This window comes from Petromyzon marinus, chromosome 3 (assembly GCF_048934315.1).
Source record: "Petromyzon marinus isolate PM22_M1 ecotype Great Lakes invasive population chromosome 3, UKy_Petmar_22M1.pri1.0, whole genome shotgun sequence".
Taxonomy (NCBI): Eukaryota; Metazoa; Chordata; class Hyperoartia; order Petromyzontiformes; family Petromyzontidae; genus Petromyzon; species Petromyzon marinus.
In genome coordinates, this window is record NC_133669.1 from 24,449,463 (window position 1) to 24,469,272 (window position 19,810).

At 54.8% G+C, this 19,810-nt stretch overlaps 1 protein-coding gene across 2 annotated transcripts in view; it reads left to right on the top strand.

Moving 5' to 3' along the window:
• LOC116958305 (nucleolar protein 4-like) overlaps window positions 1-19,810 on the top strand; it is a 372,491-nt gene that overhangs the window by 297,303 nt on the left and 55,378 nt on the right. The window contains exons 5-6 of one of the 2 annotated variants that reach the window (XM_032980855.2): window positions 6,658-6,802; window positions 18,959-19,401. In XM_032980855.2, coding sequence (XP_032836746.2) covers window positions 6,658-6,802; window positions 18,959-19,401 — 588 coding nt within the window. The remainder of the gene's footprint in view (window positions 1-6,657; window positions 6,803-18,958; window positions 19,402-19,810) is intronic. The other variant, XM_076071964.1, reaches the window with a different exon arrangement.

Consider the following 19,810-nt stretch of genomic DNA (forward strand, 5'->3'; position numbering starts at 1 on the left):
CACAGCACACACACAGCGCCCTGTAACACACAGCACACACACAGCACACACACATCGCCCTGTAACACACAGCACACACACACAGCGCCCTGTAACACACAGCACACACACAGCGCCCTGTAACACACAGCACACACACACAGCGCCCTGTAACACACAGCACACACACAGCGCCCTGTAACACACAGCACACACACACAGCACACACACAGCGCCCTGTAACACACAGCACACACACACAGCGCCCTGTAACACACAGCACACACACAGCATACACACAGCGCCCTGTAACACACAGCACACACACAGCACACACACATCGCCCTGTAACACACAGCACACACACAGCACACACACAGCACACACAGCGCCCTGTAACACACAGCACACACACAGCACACACACAACACAGCACACACACAGCACACACACCACGCACACACACAGCACACACACAGCACACACACAGCACACACACACAGCACACACACACAGCACACACACAGCACACACACAGCACACACACAGCGCCCTGTAACACACGGCACACACACAGCACACACAGCACACACACACAGCACACACACACAGCGCACACACAGCACACACAGCACACACACAACACAGCACACACACCACGCACACACACAGCACACACACAGCACACACACACACACAGCGCACACACACACACAGCACACACACACAGCGCACACACACACACACAGCACACACACACAGCACACACACACAGCACACAGCACACACACACACAGCACACACACCACGCACACACACAGCACACACACAGCACACACACACACAGCACACACACAGCACCCTGTAACACATAGCACACACACACATCGCCCTGTAACACACAGCGCCCTGTAACACACAGCGCCCTGTAACACACAGCGCCCTGTAACACACAGCGCCCTGTAACACACAAACACACAGCACACACACAGCACACACACAGCGCCCTGTAACACACAGCACACACACAGCGCCCTGTAACACACAGCACACACACAGCGCCCTGTAACACACAGCACACACACAGCACACACACAGCGCCCTGTAACACATAGCACACACAGCACACACACAGCGCCCTGTAACACACAGCACACACACAGCGCCCTGTTACACACAGTACACACACAGCACACACACAACGCCCTGTAACACACAGCACACACAGCACACACACAGCGCCCTGTAACACACAGCACACACACAGCACACACACAGCGCCCTGTAACACACAGCACACACACAGCACACACACAGCGCCCTGTAACACACAGCACACACAGCACACAGCGCCCTGTAACACACAGCACACACACAAACGCCCTGTAACACACAGCACACACAGCACACACACATCGCCCTGTAACACACAGCACACACACACCCTGTAACACACAGCACCCTGTAACACACAGCGCCCTGTAACACACAGCACACACACAGCACACACACAGCGCCCTGTAACACACTGCACACACACAGCACACACACACATCGCCCTGTAACACACAGCACACACACAACACACACACAGCGCCCTGTAACACACAGCACACACACAGCGCCCTGTAACACACAGCACACACACACAGCACACACACAGCGCCCTGTAACACACAGCACACACACACAGCGCCCTGTAACACACAGCACACACACACAGCACACACACAGCGCCCTGTAACACACAGCACACACACACAGCGCCCTGTAACACACAGCACACACACAGCACACACACAGCGCCCTGTAACACACAGCACACACACAGCACACACACATCGCCCTGTAACACACAGCACACACACACAGCGCCCTGTAACACACAGCACACACACAGCGCCCTGTAACACACAGCACACACACACAGCGCCCTGTAACACACAGCACACACACAGCGCCCTGTAACACACAGCACACACACACAGCACACACACAGCGCCCTGTAACACACAGCACACACACAGCGCCCTGTAACACACAGCACACACACAGCATACACACAGCGCCCTGTAACACACAGCACACACACAGCACACACACATCGCCCTGTAACACACAGCACACACACAGCACACACACAGCACACACACAGCACACACAGCGCCCTGTAACACACAGCACACACACAGCACACACACAACACAGCACACACACAGCACACACACCACGCACACACACAGCACACACACAGCACACACACAGCACACACACACAGCACACACACACAGCACACACACAGCACACACACAGCACACACACAGCGCCCTGTAACACACGGCACACACACAGCACACACAGCACACACACACAGCGCACACACAGCACACACACAACACAGCACACACACCACGCACACACACAGCACACACACACACACAGCGCACACACACACACAGCACACACACACAGCGCACACACACACACAGCACACACACACACAGCACACACACACAGCACACACACAGCACACACACACACAGCACACACAGCACACACACCACGCACACACACAGCACACACACACACACAGCACACACACCACGCACACACACAGCACACACACACAACACAGCACACACACACAGCACACACACACAGCACGCACACACAGCACGCACACACAGCACACACACAGCACACACACACACAGCACACACACACAGCACACAGCACACACACAGCGCCCTGTAATACACGGCACACACACAGCACACACACACACAGCACACACACACACAGCACACACACCACACACACACACAGCACGCACACACAGCACGCACACACAGCACACACACAGCACACACACACACAGCACACACACACAGCACACACACAGCGCCCTGTAATACACGGCACACACACAGCACACACACACACAGCACACACACACACAGCACACACACCCACAGCACACACACCCACAGCACACACACACAGCACACCCACACAGCACACCCACACAGCACACCCACACAGCACACACGTCGAGTACAGCAATGCACGTGGCGGCATCTCTCTGCACGCAGCGGCGCGTGGCTAAAGCTCGAGGGGGAGGTGTCGGGGTGGCTCAGCAGCCCACGCACAAAGAAGCCCACAGCCGGCTCGCGTTGATGCCCGCAGGCTCAGCCTGGTGCCCACGTGGGCACGAGGAGCCGCGGGTGAGGGGGCGGGTGAGGTGAGGGGGTGGGTGAGAGGGGGGTGAGGGGGGACGGGTGAGGGGAGGGGGTGGGTGAGGGGGGGTGGGTGAGGGGGGGCGGGTGAGGGGAGGGGCGAGTGAGGAGGGGGCGGGTGAGAGGGGGGGTGAGGAATGGGTGAGGGGGTAGGCGGGTGAGGGGGGAGGGGGTGAGGGTGGGGTGAGGGGTGAGGGTGCAGCAGGAGTTGTTGGTGCTCCGCCGCGTCACGCCGAGGCCTGCGCCAGGCCGAGTGGCCATCGCGCTGAGCGCCTCCTGGCCATCGGTGCCCCCCCCCAACCACAGACACCCCCCCACCCATCACCCCATTCGTCGCATCTTTAATGGAAGCAAAACGTTGGACTTGGACACAAAGTATGTTCTCGTCTTGCGAGCTTCCGCTGCGGCCAACCCTCACGCCACCCCCCCACCCGGGGCGCCAGACGTTCCAATATTTGTCTGCGTGTTTGAAGCGAGGCCGGCCGCTCTCCTTCACCCCAGATACCTCCCTCCCTGCCTCCCTCCCTGCCTGCCTCCCTCCCTCCCTGCCTCCCTCCCTCCCTGCCTGCCTCCCTCCCTCCCTGCCTGCCTTCCTCCCTCCCTGCCTCCCTGCCTGCCTCCCTCCCTCCCTGCCTGCCTTCCTCCCTCCCTGCCTCCCTCCCTGCCTGCCTCCCTCCCTCCCTGCCTGCCTCCCTGCCTGCCTCCCTCCCTCCCTGCCTGCCTCCCTGCCTGCCTCCCTCCCTGCCTGCCTCCCTCCCTGCCTGCCTGCCTCCCTGCCTCCCTCCCTCCCTGCCTGCCTCCCTGCCTGCCTCCCTCCCTGCCTGCCTGCCTCCCTGCCTCCCTCCCTCCCTGCCTGCCTCCCTGCCTCCCTCCCTGCCTGCCTGCCTCCCTGCCTCCCTCCCTGCTTGCCTCCCTGCCTGCCTCCCTGCCTCCAGCCACCGTGTGCACTTCAAGAGACGTCAGAAAACACGAAAGCCCACGCAGACCACTCCCAAATTGGACCCCAGGCAGCGTGGACTGAAGGTGGTGGCCTTAGGCTGGCAGCCGTGACCCCTTCCGTGCTGATGTCGCCTCATTGTCGCCGAGTACTCAACTCATGGGGGGGGGGGGGGGCAAGTGCTGTTAGCGAGCGCCTATTAAGGCCGACACGGCGGCGCACGGTGGCGTCGTGTGGCGGTCACGATGGCTGCCTGTTTTATTTTTTTTCCCAGGGCTCCGGTTCACAGGTACAAACAGGTGCTCATTTAAGGCTGAGTCGACCCAGGAAAGGCTCAGAACCGGCTCGGATAGTGGCAACTGATTGTTTGCCGTGAGCGGGAATCGAACTCCTGTGGGGGGGGGGGGGGGTAGGGGGCCCATGGTTCATAGGGCAGTGCGCTAACCACTGCACCACCACTCTGCTGATAACAAAACCCCAAGACACACAAAGACGCACGCACGTCCGCACCCGTTAAGAGCGCGCGTGCATCACCACATGCTTGGAAGACGTCGCGAGGATTCGCAGCATCTCTTAAAGTTCTCTTTGTCGCCTCTCGTTACTCCCACGCCACCCCCACCACCACCACCACGCGGGTTCCAAAGCAGCAGATGACACGTACACAGTCAGGGCGCTCATAATTGTGGGGCAAGCCGCAGTTTCGCGGGTCTCCCGTCTAATGGGGGGGGGGGGGAGAAAAGTGGACCCAACGAGGCACAATCGGGTCAAACAGACCTCGGTCCTAAACAAGCCGTGCAAACTGTGCCGGGTCAGCTGGCAACCTTGACGGCCCACCACTCGCTCATCCGCTCCCTCACCCAGGAGCGGCTGGATGGTGGCTGCTGCTGCTGATGACGACAGTGGTATTAATGATGGGGAGTGCGTGGGGTGTGAAGGCTGCTTGAATGTCGTCAGCCCGGGCTACCCAGAGAGAGGAGGACCCACGCGTGCGGCGTACACCTGGCTGTGTGTGTGTATGTGCGCGGCTGAATAATTGAGGCTTTCAAACCGAACACCTGACCTCACCTGACTCGGCTGCACTGGAAAAACCAGGCCGGCTCGTTTTGCACCGCGCACTCACACACACACACGCTGCCACCGCGGAGTGAAAGCCTAAACTGTGCACACGTAGGTGCAAACTAATCTCTACCCCCCCTCCCACTTCCATCTCAGCTGCCCCCTCCTCTCACCCCCCTCCTCCGTCCACTATCTCACCACCGCACTCCCCACCAACCAACCTCCAGCTGCCCGCTCCGCACTTCCCCGAATCCTCACCTCCAGGAGCCCAAAGGTCGCCCGGTGTCGAGTTTGCGGCGCCCTCCCGGGCTGTCTGGAGAGCGCCTTGTGTGTGTGAGTGTGTGTGAGTGAGTGTGTGTGAGTGTGTGCGTGAGTGTGTGTGTGAGTGTGCGTGAGTGCACACGTGCGTGAGTGCACACGTGCGTGAGTGCACACGTGCGTGAGTGCACACGTGCGTGTGTGTGAGTGTGTGTGAGTGTGTGTGAGTGTGTGCGTGAGTGCACACGTGCGTGAGTGCACACGTGTGTGTGTGTGAGTGTGTGTGCGTGAGTGCACACGTGTGTGAGTGCACACGTGCGTGAGTGCACGCGTGTGTGTGTGTGAGTGTGCGTGAGTGCACACGTGCGTGAGTGCACACGTGCGTGAGTGCACACGTGCGTGAGTGCACACGTGCGTGAGTGCACACGTGCGTGAGTGCACACGTGCGTGAGTGCACACGTGCGTGAGTGCACACGTGCGTGAGTGCACACGTGCGTGAGTGCACACGTGCGTGAGTGCACACGTGCGTGCGGGGAGCGGCGGTGCAGCTGTTAGCACACTGACCCAAGTTCGATTGGCCAATACCGGTGACGAATATCTGAACCGGTCCTGGGCCTCCTCTAGATCGACTCAGCCTCAAATGAGTAGCCTGGTGCAGAGTGTAAACATCGCCACTGGGGAGACATGGTGCTGGCCACCCACTCCCTCGTCTGCGGTTCCGACCTTCATAATTACTCGCTCACGGAACTTGGCACAACAGTCTCTGTAGGTCATTGTCTCCGTGAGTCACGTAACCCATGGGCACCCGGGTCTCTCCTGTGACCTCCTGACAGCGATCCTTCGACTCGTCACGTGGCCTCGACGTGCACCTATCCTGGCACAAGCGCCGTGGTGACGTCACCAGCTGCCGTTGTCTTCGTCCGTGCCGTGTGTGCGTCTGTGCGTGCGCATGCGTTAACGCGCGCGCGCGTGCGTGTGTGTGTGTACGCGCATGTGTGCGTGTGTGTGTGTACGCGCATGTGTGCGCGTGTGTGTGTGTACGCGCATGTGTGCGTGTGTGTGTGTACGCGCATGTGTGCGTGTGTGTGTGTACGCGCATGTGCTCGAGAACGGCCTTCGCCCCAACGGTCAGTTAAAGGCTTTGCGGGTCGATCTTTGTCTCTCTGCGTTTGCGTGGCGCCGCCCCGGCAGGATGAGGAGTCGGAGTCGGTGGGCAGCGTGGAGGAGCAGCGCGACATGAGCGCCTCCGCTCCCCCCGCGTCCGAGACGGAGCGCCGCGATGGCGGTGGCAGCAGCAGCAGCAGCAGCCCCCGGGGCAGTCAGGGCGGCGATGAAGGTAGCACCGGCGACCCTGCCCCCCGCGAGCCTGCCCCTCCTGCCCCCGCGACTCTACCCCCACGACCCTGCCTCTTCAACCCTGCCCCCGCGACCCTGCCCCTGCCGGCAATGTTTTAGGCAATGGTGTCTTCTTCATAGAAGAGAGGTCTCCCTGCTTTAGATCGGCGAGTGCGTGGAGGTTTCGTTTACATGAAAGCGAATGCACACAGCTCACACGATCCCAACGATCCACGCGTACATTAATACAGTACAAGTCGTAGATGCTCACATGCGCGGTTCGCGCGGGAATCAATTCTGTCGGCAGGACTGATGCATCGTTGTGCGCCTCCTGCACACCAATATATTGTCAGTGCCTCCTGACTTTACTGCACTCGATTAATCGAGGGGAGGGCTCTACGCAGCTACACCGTGGATAATCAATATCCACTCCAAATTTGTCCCCTTGCGAACGGCCAAGTGCTCCGCAAACCGCCTCCCCGCCGTTTGGCTTATCCCAGGATGACGCCACCGGATCAGTGACCAAGAGGCGTTGCTATAAGCGGTCCGCTGGTAAAGAGGACAGCCGTGAGTTTGCGGGTGAAATAAGTCGTCACGACCTTGAGCCACCCTTATGTTGATCCGGCCCCGATCGCAGCCGTGGGCCACGTGGCAATGCCACTTGTGGCCTTGCCCAATGGGGCGCCGTGGTGGCGATATGTTAACTCTCTCGCCTGGTATGCAGGAGGTCCTGGGTTCGATCCCGGCCCTGAGGCCTGTTGTATATTTGGAGTTTGCATGTTCTCTCTCCCTGTACTCGCGTGGATTTTTCTCTGGGTCCTCCGGTTTTTCCCTCCGCATTTAGAATTAACGGCCGTTTAGAGTATTTGGCTGCTATACATTTCCACGTGATAAACCACTTTGTTGAGCTGTAATTTGTGGCCAGCACGCTTCTGAAAAAGAGAAAATTGTTTAGTTTTTTTGTTTCAATGCAGCCTCGCCCATAAAGGCCCTTCTCATTAACTTTAGCGATGCTGAGGCCATCTTGTGCACTATGCACACCAGAGAATCCGGTTTTAGAGGCGTTGATGCGTTGGCAAACAGACACCGCTAAAGAGGGCGGCGGTTAGCGTGAGGTGGGGAAGTCATAACCCTGAGTTTGCAACGAACTGAGAATATAAAATCTAAATATTCAGCAAAATGTTTTGCTTGCCATCAACCTGTTGGATTTAAAGACCGGTGCCATCCGGTAGCACCCGTGGGAAAAGCCAACTCTGGAACGGTCTCGACCTTCTGGGTCTCATCAGCAAGGTCAGGCTTGCTAAAATTCTGCTGAATTAAGAGATGTTATTGGCAAGAGCTCTCCAAATAAACTATGGCATCCCGTTAAACGCACAAAGCAATACCATGCTGAGTGTGCGTAACATACGATTAATATTGCCTTACAATGTATAACAGCCTAACGTTTCAGGCAATAGCCCTCATTCAGAGCAGAGAAAGAGTGACCGACTCATAGTTGTCGACTGCATGTTATACCACGAAGTTAAAGTGTATATATTTTTAAATGGTTTATAATTGAACAGTTGTCCATCGACCACTTCAAAAGTTAAACAGATATGTTCGAGAGCTCAATTGCACTCAAAGTAAAACGGTCGACTCTTGCCACCTAACCGTTTCTAGGGAAGAGCCATTATTATGGAGCAATCCGCACCTACCACCCCTCAACGTTGTGATTTGTTTCGGCTGCGAATGCCTTGTTGATCAGTTGGTAATTGAGATGAACCCGGACCAGGATCCCAGGATAGCCCTCATGAGTCAACAAGATGCCGTTCATAGAACTCTCGCTCCGGCACGCACCACATCTCGCGTACGTTGCAGCGACCCATGTCCATGGGATGCACGCACGGAAGCTGCTGCTTCGTGGCCGAAACGGTGGAAGTGGCTGGGGGAGGGAGCGTAATTGACAGCGCGATTGCTTCGCCAAAACTGAGTCCAGTGCAGCGTCTCAGCCTCACAATGGCCCGGCTCGCGATCGGTCCACATCTCAAATGAGCGTGGAGCGAACGTTGAAAACAAGAGCTTCATAAATGACTTGGCCGTCTGCATCGGACACACCTGGCGAGGGCTGCTGCAGAAAATCGAGAAGCATTTAATGGCTGCTGAGGGTGCGGCGGTGAAATCGACTCCACGCCGTTCCGGGGTTTACCGACGATCCAGGGATAGAACCCAAAATATAATAACGGCCCAGAACTCGTGATCCGTCGTTACGGACGCTCCTGTGGGGTGAAGTTGAGCACACTGGACTTGCTATCCAGAGGCCGCCGGTTGGATTTGATCTCCCGGCGCGGCAGTTGAACAACTCAAGTTTCTTAATTTCCTACCCTTGCCACCCCCGTCCACCCAGCAGCAGTGTGCATGGGTTCATCGCAGTTGGTCAATCGGCAGGTCGTGTCCGGTGGGGTAAAGTGTGGGTAACTGCCACTTCTCCCACTACGTCTTGCCAGCGTGGAGGGGGCATCTCTCGAGCTCCACTGTAGTGGAGGGCCTTCGGCAATCAGTGGGGTGAGTGAGCCTTGCCGCTCCGATCCCCTCAGAGCAGACCCGGGGGGGGGGGGGGGGGGAGCAGCCTGTCCCGTGATCCGTGGCGCTGACATTTCCCACGGAGACCGACCCGACGGGTCCCTCGCTGCTGCGTCGTCTTTATTTGCTGTCGCGCGTTGTTCTTCAACACGGCGGTGTGGAAGTTGTTGTTGTTGTTGTTGGCGGCGGCTCGCACAGCTGGGGCTCATCCCGTGCGTAAATTTAATGCGGTCCAACGAGGTCGTCGCAGCCACGGACACGGAGGGAGCCCTCCCGGTTTCGTCTCCTGCCAAAATAAAAAAAAAACCTCTCCTGCCCATGGCCGACAGCTGCGTGGGCAGGCCTTCATCCAGCAGTGGATTGACCAAACATCTGTTAATTATTGTTAGGGTCAGGGTGGTTGAAGTCACATAAATGATTATATAAAATGTCAACATCTTTGTCAACCTACTGTTGGGTGGAGATCACGATGTAGGCACAGTCCTGCCTACGTACATCAGTCCACTACTGGATGGAGGCATGCATAGACACAAACAAACCAGCGTGCGCGACTACAGTGGGAGTGGCGGTGCCCATAACTCAGTGGCTCGTAACCTGGGGTGCACCACCCCCTGGGGGAGCGAGACGTGGCCACATCTTTTTTTAGAAGGTAAATCATTGAACCACAAATTAAGCACGGGCACACAAGTACAACTACTTCTTCATCTTCTTGGTTCTTTCGGTAAAGTCACGTAAAATGGAAATAAAATAATAAAATTAAAACATAATAAAATAAAATTCTCACGACGTTTCGGCCACAACAGAAGTAGCCTTCCTCAGGCGAAGAAACAGAACTGTCGGAAAGACAGCGCTCCAATGAACACTGCTAAGTTTGGCTTAGCAGTGTTCATTGGCTTAGTAATCATTGGAAAGACGTGATAAACCATTTCGCTGGCACTGCCTCTTAGTACCTTTCACACGACGGTCAATGGTATGGTTTATAGCATATTGTATAATAAATAGTATAACAGTGTAATGTTTAACATAATTTATAAGGCAATATATAATTTTTTATTTAAAGCTTTCGTGACTGCAGTAATTCATATTCTTAGTTCTTTCGGTAAAGTCACGTTGAAGTTGCCTCTGTGGTAGTAGTTACATTGGAGAAACCAAACGCCATGTCTCGGACCGCATTCGTGAACACAAAGCAGACCTTAAACACGGTAGGACCAACACCTCGGCCGTGGCAGATAATTGTTATAATTCAGTAGGCTCACATGACATTGACTTTTCCAAGACAGAGGTTCTTTGTAAGCCATCTGGCTACCATGAGAGATTCGTTCATGAGGCTATCCACATATACAAGCACAGAGACAATTTCAGCCGAGAAGATGGATTCTGGCTTAGCAATCATTGGAAAGATTTGATAAACCATTTCAGGTCTTAATTGATTGTTCACGCTTACAGTGGCTTTCAGACAGCATACATTAAATGTTTCGTCTCCCCCCTCCTCTTTTCAGAACATAGATGGACTAGTCCTTCTAAATAAACTGACAAATCGCTGCGCGTGGCGCTAACGTTTTTTTAATAATAAATAAATACACCGTTTAAAAATAAATAAATGTATGCAAACCGACACACCTGATGACGACCGTTTGTGTTATGGTCGAAACGTCGTGAGAATTTGTATTGTTTTATATATATTTTATTATTTTATTGTTTCCCTTCAACGTGACTTTACCGAAAGAACTAAGAATAAGGCAATATATAGTATCGTAATTGTATAATTCAATGGTGGGGTTTGTCTATGGCAGTGTATATTACGGTGTATAGTCGTGTAATGTAGAAAAAAGTTTAGTTGGAGGCATATCAATATAATGCATAATGTTAGAGTTTACATTAGGCTGTGTATACGATATTATACAATGTAGTTTAGATTGGAAGGTATAATATTGTAATGTATAGTAGTCTAATTTATAGCATAATTGTAACGCAACACAGGACAGAGCAGCGCATCGTGGCTGTTTCTCTCTCTCTCTCCCCTCCTGCGTTCCGAGCATAGATGGACTCGTCCGTCTGAACAAAGCTCGTCGCTTTCCGTGGTGCTATCGTTGAAAAGAAAAAAGAAAAAAAAAGAAACCGCCACTTTTTTCGACGTAGAATTGTAATGTATAACGACTTATTGTTAGTAGCTCAGCTGATTGGATAGTATATTGAGTTTATTGATAATATATGGAATATATATTTTATTATTTTGTTGTTTCCCTTCAACGTGACTTTACCGAAAGAACTAAGAATATGAATTACTGCAGTCACTAAAGCTTTAAATCAAAATTTAATATAGATGTAGTTTATATTTTAATTTTTTATCAGTTTACTATATGGTATTCATTATATAGTGTAGTGTATACCCAGTTACTTTATGTAAATAGATCAGCTTATTGGAGAATATATTGAGTACATTGATTATATTGATGTAGTTTATATTTAGTTCTTTCACATCGGTTTATTGTATGATAGTTGGGTAGTTGCAGTTATTTAGCGTCAATATACTAAATGCCTCTGTTGATATGTAAACTCTGACTTTAACATAGCTACTTCCGTGACCAGTTACATGCTAATCCCTCACACTAACATCATGCTAATCTCCCAGTTACATGCTAATTTTCAACTTTAACATCCTGCTAATCTATCACATTAACACAGCTACTTCAATGCTAAATTCTTCTGTTGATATGTAAACTCCTTTGTCAAGGCGCTCTGCTCCTCCCACCCAGCTTAAAAGACGCTGCCAAGCTTAGCAGTGTTCATTGGAGCGCTGTCGTCCCTACAGTTATGTTCCTTCACCTGAGGAAGGCTACTTGTGTTGTGGCCGAAACGTCGTGAGAATTTTATTTTATTATGTTTTATTTTTATTATTGTATTATTTCCCTTCTACGTGACTTTACCGAAAGAACCAAGAAGATGAATCCCTGCAGTCACGAAAGCTTTAAATCGAAATGGAACTACTTTGTTTCATCAAACCTGTGTTCATTAATATTTATTATAATTTTCTCTACCCTTGAGAACCAAAGGGGAACAAGGCTGCAGTAAACGTCAAGAACCACTGCCATAAATGAACGTGCCCTGCCCCTTATTGACACCTGGCTACGGCCAACCCCCTCGTCCGTCTTGCGGTGCCGAGCGCCGAGCCCGGCCCCCGAGGGTTGAACCGTTGTCACCTGCAGACGATCGTCGTGAGCCGCGGCGGTCACGGCGACGGTGGCTCCGGTGTAAATGTAACGTCGCATGGCGGACACTGCCGGCTAGGGCAGGGGCGGTACACGGACACGCACCACCACAATCTCAGCTTCCGCAACCACCGCCACCATCACTGGCACCACCATCACCACCACCGGCACCACCACTGGCACCACTACCGCTGCTCTCAGTGACACAAGGAGGGCCTCTCGTGTAGTGGTGGTTGGTGGTAGTTGGTGGTAGTGGTGGGTGGGTGGGGTGTTGGATTGATGGTGGTGGTAACAGTGGTGGCGGTTGTTGTCGTTGGTGATGGCAGCTGGGTGGGGTGGTGGTGGATGGTGTGGTATTAGGTGGTGGTGGATGGGTGTGGTATTGGGTGGTGGTGGATGGGTGTGGTATTGGGTGATGGTGGATGGGTGTGGTCTTGGGTGGTGGTGGATGGGTGTGGTATTGGTTAATGGTTGTGGTGGCAGCGATGGCTGAGTATGGCTCTGGGGCTGATGCGTTTGAGACGCGGCGTCTCAGAAGTGTTTCGGAAAATGCCCTGGCCCCATTTCAGTTTCATTAAAGTTAGGCGGCTAAAATCACAACACGTCTTAACGTAAGTCGCTGATGTTAGTCGTTGACACTTTCTTTTATGCACCTGCCCAGAGCCCCTTGTCCATCCACCTGTGGACGAGGGTCGCCCCCCCACCCCCACGCGACACCACGGGTCGTGAGGGTTCATTTACCGTACTTCACCACGCGGGTCAATGCGGTCTGGTGAATTCGCAATGTGACAGAAAATTACGACAGGTTGACGTTTTGGGAAATGTGCCTTCTTCAGAGCAGAAAGAGAGCCTGGGTTGGAGAGATTGACTGACGTCACACTTGGACGTCACTTGACACCTCACACTCGTTCTGAATTAACGCTGGAAGTCGAGCAACGTTGATTTTGTGTGGCCAGGGTGAGAACTCAAGGGGCCAGGACAGAGGAGTCTCATTCGCGAGCATGACCTGGGTCACTACAATGACAACACGAAATAAAGTACAGTACAGTAATGAAGCAAATAGCAATCAGAACAAAAACAACTGGGTTGTCGCGTGATAAATTCGTAGTTTTTTTCCTCTATCGGTAAACAATAAGCATCACACAAATCCTCACGAAGTTAAATCATGAAATTGGTTTAAATTGAAAGAAAATTACGTAGAATCGGTTGGGAGTAATTCGTAAAAAAATACGCAGATTTAAGAACGCATCCTTTTGTTTTGCTGCTACCATCTCTGCCAGCTTGCCGTCCACGCGCGCACACAGATGCAGCTGTGGCCTTAGCATCTGAAATAATAAAATAAAATAAACGCTTTGTGCTTTCTGATAAGGAAAGGTCTGCTTCCCAGCCCTGCGGCTGAAACTTAGTGATAATGACTCTTAACTCCTCAACAATCTCTCAACCCCTCCGCCACTTTAATCCCCCCCCCCCAAGCCCCAGTCAAACCCTGCCCCCCCCATTTGCATGGCACGCCGGCGAGCGAGGCGGGGCGTGGGGGGGGGGCAGAGTACGGAGAGGAGGCAGAGAGGGAGCGAGGGAGGGAGGGAGGGGGAGTGCACCACGAGGCTAGTTGGAGGGCTCTCGGAGGGAGGGTGGGAGTCCGGGGGGAGGGTGGAAAGTGTTGCTGGAGGAGGAGCCGGGGGAGGCGGTAGTGGGTGACTGACATTTCACTTCGTCACAAACCCTACCCTGGAGGCCCGGCAATGCCTGCCTGTGCACCGACGTGAGAAATATATGAGGCAGGGGCTAAGCAGAGAGTGTCCATCACGGTCAGACGTCGCTTCTCGTCGAGTGAAGTGTGCGGAGGCTCGCAGATGCAGCGCGGATAATTGCAGGGAGCGCCGTCCTTAAAATTGTATGCAGCGTGCGTCGGGCGTGTGCGGTAGTGGTTTGTGGCTTTTTATTTTTTCTCGGTCGCTCTCTCTCTCTCTCTCCGAAAAATTCGAAAGGAGCCACCCATTGAAGCGACCGAAGAGGTCACGGCACCGTGAGTATGAGTCGCTAGAAATCTGCGGAAGCACCACGTTGTACGAGTCGAGGGATAAAAGGAAGCACGGTCTGCGTTTTTTTTTCGTGGCGAGCGGGGTAGGGGGAGCAACTGCGATGATGAAAAGTGATAATTGTGCATTCCCAATCGTCGGGCTCCCTCCTGCGCATATGTGCTTGACCTCTGGCGTGAAGAAGCTCATGCGGATCCTGCGTTAACTTGGAAGGTATGGATCTCCTTCCTTTCCGGTGCCCAGTTTCGCTCTCTAGTGAAATTCCTGCTGCTGTCTGTGGCTCTCGGCAGCGACGTTCTACATCTCTCTCGCGCTCTCTCTCTCTCTCTAGTCTATTTAAGCCTCCATTAATACGAGCCCACTTTTTTTTCCCTGCCGAGGAGCATTAACACTTTCTGGATGAGTGGCAGGAGATACATATTCTTTTGTGGGAGGCAGAGGAAGGCATTTCCCGTGAAAGCATCAGCTTTGCCTTCCAGATCAGCAAAAGGCAAGCGGGCGAGAATGGGGGTGCGCCGATTAGCTCGCATATTTCCAGTCGTAAATTAAATTCCCCCCCTCCGTTGCGTCGTTTGGATGTCGGTACAGTGAGAGAGGAGGGGGGGGGGGGAATCTGTCTGCAGTTGCACCGCTAACGTCAGTGTTGATTCCGCGACGAGTTCGAGGGTCCTGGTGCCATCGTGGGCCCAAATGTGCAGCCTCCACTGCACGTTTGCCGGCGCGGGCAACGACGCCGTTGAGATGGCAACTCTGCGGTCAGCACGGAATGTTGGCTCCATGTTGAAAGGTGCAAGACGGATTCGCTGCTCAGATGAGCATTGAGGCGGTGCCCGTCGCCCATTTGCAGCCACGAGGCAGCGGTGGAAATTCCACATTACTTTGGCGAGGGCGAGTCTATCCTTAGCACGGCCACTGTCGACTTCCCAACAAAGTGGTGCTCATTTTTGTCAACGCCGGAGGGAGGGATGATGATTGGCCGAGTCACCTGACCCCCACCCCCCTCCCTCCACCCCCAAGATCGAACTAATATTGATTATAATATTTACAGCTCCTTTGTCGGTCCGCGGCTGGTCGGAGGCTATCCCAACGGCGCGTCAGCCACCGGGGCAGGGAGCCTTCTTTGACCATACTTCACCACTCCGCAGTCACGGTGGTTTGACGAGCGCCGGGAGTCGTTCATTAACCTCCGACTGTCGCTGATCGGCGGAGCCTTCTCGCGCGCTGTGGAGGAATGGGCGGCCGTGGGTTATTTCTGTCGTCAGGGCTGTGTGTCTGTAGATAATTAACAACCGTGGAAGGGATGTATCAGCTTATATCGACGCGGCAGCCTGCCTGTGTGTTGGGATGGGGGGTGGGGGGGGGTAGGTTGGGGGGGGGCATGCCAGGCTTGGGGGCGGAAATCCAGAGAGACTCAAGCAGCTTGGAGATGCACTCGGCCCCTTCACCGTTCCTAATGAGTCGCAGCGGCTACCTCCTCCTCCTCCAGCTGGCCCTGACTCGAGGCTTGTGAGCCGAGTGAGATGAATTATTGCATCGTCGAGCCATCTTCGATTTCCCGCGCTTGGCTTCCTGAGCGAGCGTGCTCCGAGACAGCTCGCCCGCCCAAATGAGTCTCCGGGTGCCACGGCGACGGAGAGGTTGACCCCTGCCGAGTTCACGGGTTTCTGGGATTTTATCCTCGGCCTGGTGAGGCTCGGGATCGGGGACTGGAGCCCGCAAGGCCACCAGAAACAAGAGTCAGGGCAAATATCCGCCGAGTGGCAATTGCGTTTTAAATAATAATTAACGTACACCCCCTTCGTGAATCCGCTGCTAAATGAAGGGCTCCTTACTCACGCCGTGTCGGCCATGTGGATTGTTTGGCCATACTTCACCAGTGGTCAGTGGGGGCCGGCGAATGAGCAAAGCCTAATGACAAAGCATATACAGTCGGCTGGCATTTCGGCCCAATGTCCATTCTTCAGAGCAGAGAGAGAGAGAGGGGCAGAGAGAGAGAGAGATCGACTTTACGGTGAGGGATTGCACCTTGCACCGCGGCACTTTGAGCAAATTGTGAAATATCCTGGAAAGGTTGCAAACGGAGCGTTGTTTTTATCTTTGGTAGTTCTGAGCTCGCAGTGCCCCCCAGCGTGCCAACCGCGATGCCTCCTCCGCTCGTAAAACAATGGAGCAAGAGAGGAGCGCGCCCCGAGCCGGCGCGATCTCACGCCAGCAAATTCCCGAGCAGACGCAGAGGCAAATCTATTTCTCTCGCCTCTGACGATGTGCACGCAGTTCGATCAAGTTTTTCTCCCCCCCCCCCCCCCCCCACCAAATAAACGGGAGTAAATAATAGATGGCGGTGGGATAATGTGCGGACTCCTCGTGCGTACAGTGTATATCCACACCCCCCCTACCCCTTTATTATTTCACTACGAGCTGCCGAGGCAGGCGATGGGAGAATAAATCAGCTATGCAGAGAGACTCGCATAATCCCACGTGAAATCCTGCAGCAGATTTGCTTTAATGCTCGACGATAAGCGTTGAATCGCGATCATTTTTTTGTTTGTTGCCAGCAGACTGATAGTGCGGTCGCTAGATGCTAATGTATACCGACGGTGCTTTGATGGGAGTGCAGATAAGCGTGCTTGATTGGGGGGGGGGGGGGCAACCCACACACGACTTGAAATTCCTGCTCTCACCTCCGCCAACTTTCCCACGGCTCATCAGCCGCCCGCCTCTGCGGCTCCCTTTCACAGCGTCACGACACCGTACGATACAATATACGATTTGTATTTATAGAATCGTTATAACGGACATCCGCTGCTGGATGAAAGTTTCGCCGCAGTGGGGGGGGGGGGGGGGCGGGGGGTTTGGGGGGGTGGGCCTACGATGGGCCCCGTACTGGGTCCCGTGGCGGGCACCATTGTGGGCCCTCACTTGGCCCCGCGCTGGTAGAAAGCATCATGAAGCGGCCCGGGAGGCACCAACACTTGCTCCAAAAGCCTCCATTTATCTTGTCCATTGCTTGCTCGCTTCCCTTCCCTCCTCCTCCTCCTCACTTCTTCTTCCCTCCCTTCTTCTGTGACGCCTCCCTCGCTCCCTGCCGCTCTCCCTCGGCGTAAACTGCGAGCTCCGGCATCCGGGAGACAGTGTCTCCGTCGGCGGTCACTTTCCCTTTGGAGTTTTTCGACAAAGTGAAAGCGACGTGACGACTTTGGAACCCCAACAATGATGCAAATTAATTCGGCAATCGTCTGGTCGGGAGCGTTGGCAACTCTCCCCCGCTCGCTGCGCCTCACGGGAGCCCTTCTTCCTCCCATTCGGAAATATATCGGTGAGGAATGTCCCGAGCGCTGACCGCTGTGGTGACCGGTCGCCACCAGCCCGCACGGCCGCGGGGCGCTCGGCGAGGCCGGCAGGGGCTCGGGAGACAACAACGCTACGCCTCCTCCCCCGCACACCCCTCCCCGGGGGCAACGCGAGGACGACGCGACGATGCGTCTCAGGATTTTCGAAGTCGTTTCGGACGTCGATGTGCTCAAGCGGAAAAGTTTTTGCAACTCTCGAGCTGATTGTGACGAACGAACGCCGCCGCCGCCGCCGCCGCCGCCCCCGATGTCTCCCCTCTATCGCGACGGGTCGCCAGTTTGTTCAATTGCCACGGCGGCATCTCGGGGGGGGGATTCGATTTGGACTGCCGCGAGACGACGTTGATGCTGTTATTGAAAAGGCCGCGAGCGTTTTTTTTTTTAAATTCACGACGGAGATCACGGTGCTGCCGACGAGCTGCTGACAATGATGGCAATGGGCGATGGGATGTTGTGAGAGACGACGCCAACTCAACGGTGTGGGAATCAATCGGTGCTCGTTTCTTGTGCTGAAGTTGACGTGAACCCATCGTCCCTCCTACTTGTGCGACGTCCACTTTGGTGATCCCATTTGTAAAGACCAACACCTGTCATAGGAAAGTGGAATTTCCATTCGCCCAATAGACACGAGTGCTACCCCAAGCCCATTTAATCGAGAACACAGACCAGCTTTACTTGGCCCGATGCGATTGCTGTTGACGCTGACGGTTTTATGTTTGTCATCGTTGACGCTGTTTACGCAAATTCTATTATGGCACGGCGCCTCATGTTGTTGTTGTTGTTATCCTTGATGTTGACGGAGCTCTCGCTGTCATCGTCATTGGCCATTGTAGGACCACGGACCTTTGGCAATTGTCAGCTGCCTTCGGGCTTGTCTGTGGTTTTCGCGCACCTCTCAATCTCTGTCTCTCCAAGGGGGTAACTGAAAACCGTGCGCGTCACGATTTCTCTACGAATATTTTGACCGTCGTCGTCGTCGTCGTCGTCTTCGTCGTCACAGATCACTCGCTCTCGTCGGACCTCTCCGGGGAGGCGTGCGGGCCCGACGCTCCGCAACCGGCCGCTGCCACCGCCGCCGCCAACGGGCGGCCCTACGAGGCCGGCCCCGACTTGGAGCCGGCCCCCCGCGAGGCCGAGGGGACCCTCGCCGCCCTCCCCGAGCCCGGTCTCGACCTCCCGCTCAACCTGAGCGAGCAGCGCAGGGCTCGCTGCGGCGCCGCTCGCCTTCCCCTCCCTCTCGGCCTCCCTCTTCCTCCGCCGCCGCCGCCGCCGCTGCCGCCGCTGTCCCAGCTGATCGCCAGGGCGAAGGCCGAGGAGGCTGAGCTGGAGATGGACACGGACGCCGCTTCTGAGACGGAGGCCGCATCGGAGCCGGCGCGGGTCCGGGCCAGGCACGGGGCGACGGTGAAGGCGGAGAGGGACAAGGAGCACGATGTGAGCAGGGTGAGAGTGCGCGTTGCCGCTGGTGGGGGGGGGGGTCGATGGGGGGCTGGGGTGGAAGCCCATGGGAGTGCAGCTGGGGAGCGTCACCGCGACTAATGTTTCTGCGACATTTTTGTGTTTGTGATGAGACACAGTTGTCTTTGCTCTCGTTTCTATTTGCGCTGTACAGTTCTTTATTTTATTTGTTTTTGTCTTTTTGGTGAGCCAGGTCACCCATTAAAATGAGACTCCCCTGGTATCTTTAATTCTCCAAACCCGGTGGCCGGGTTCGTAGCGGGCAGCGCGCTGTAGCCTCAGCAGACTGTAGTGGCAAGCTATAAAGGCTGGCACGGCACACGAGGTGGTGGGTGGCCAACGCCACGCCCCGCCGCCTTTATCTCCCCAGTTTACACATCACACCAGGTACTAA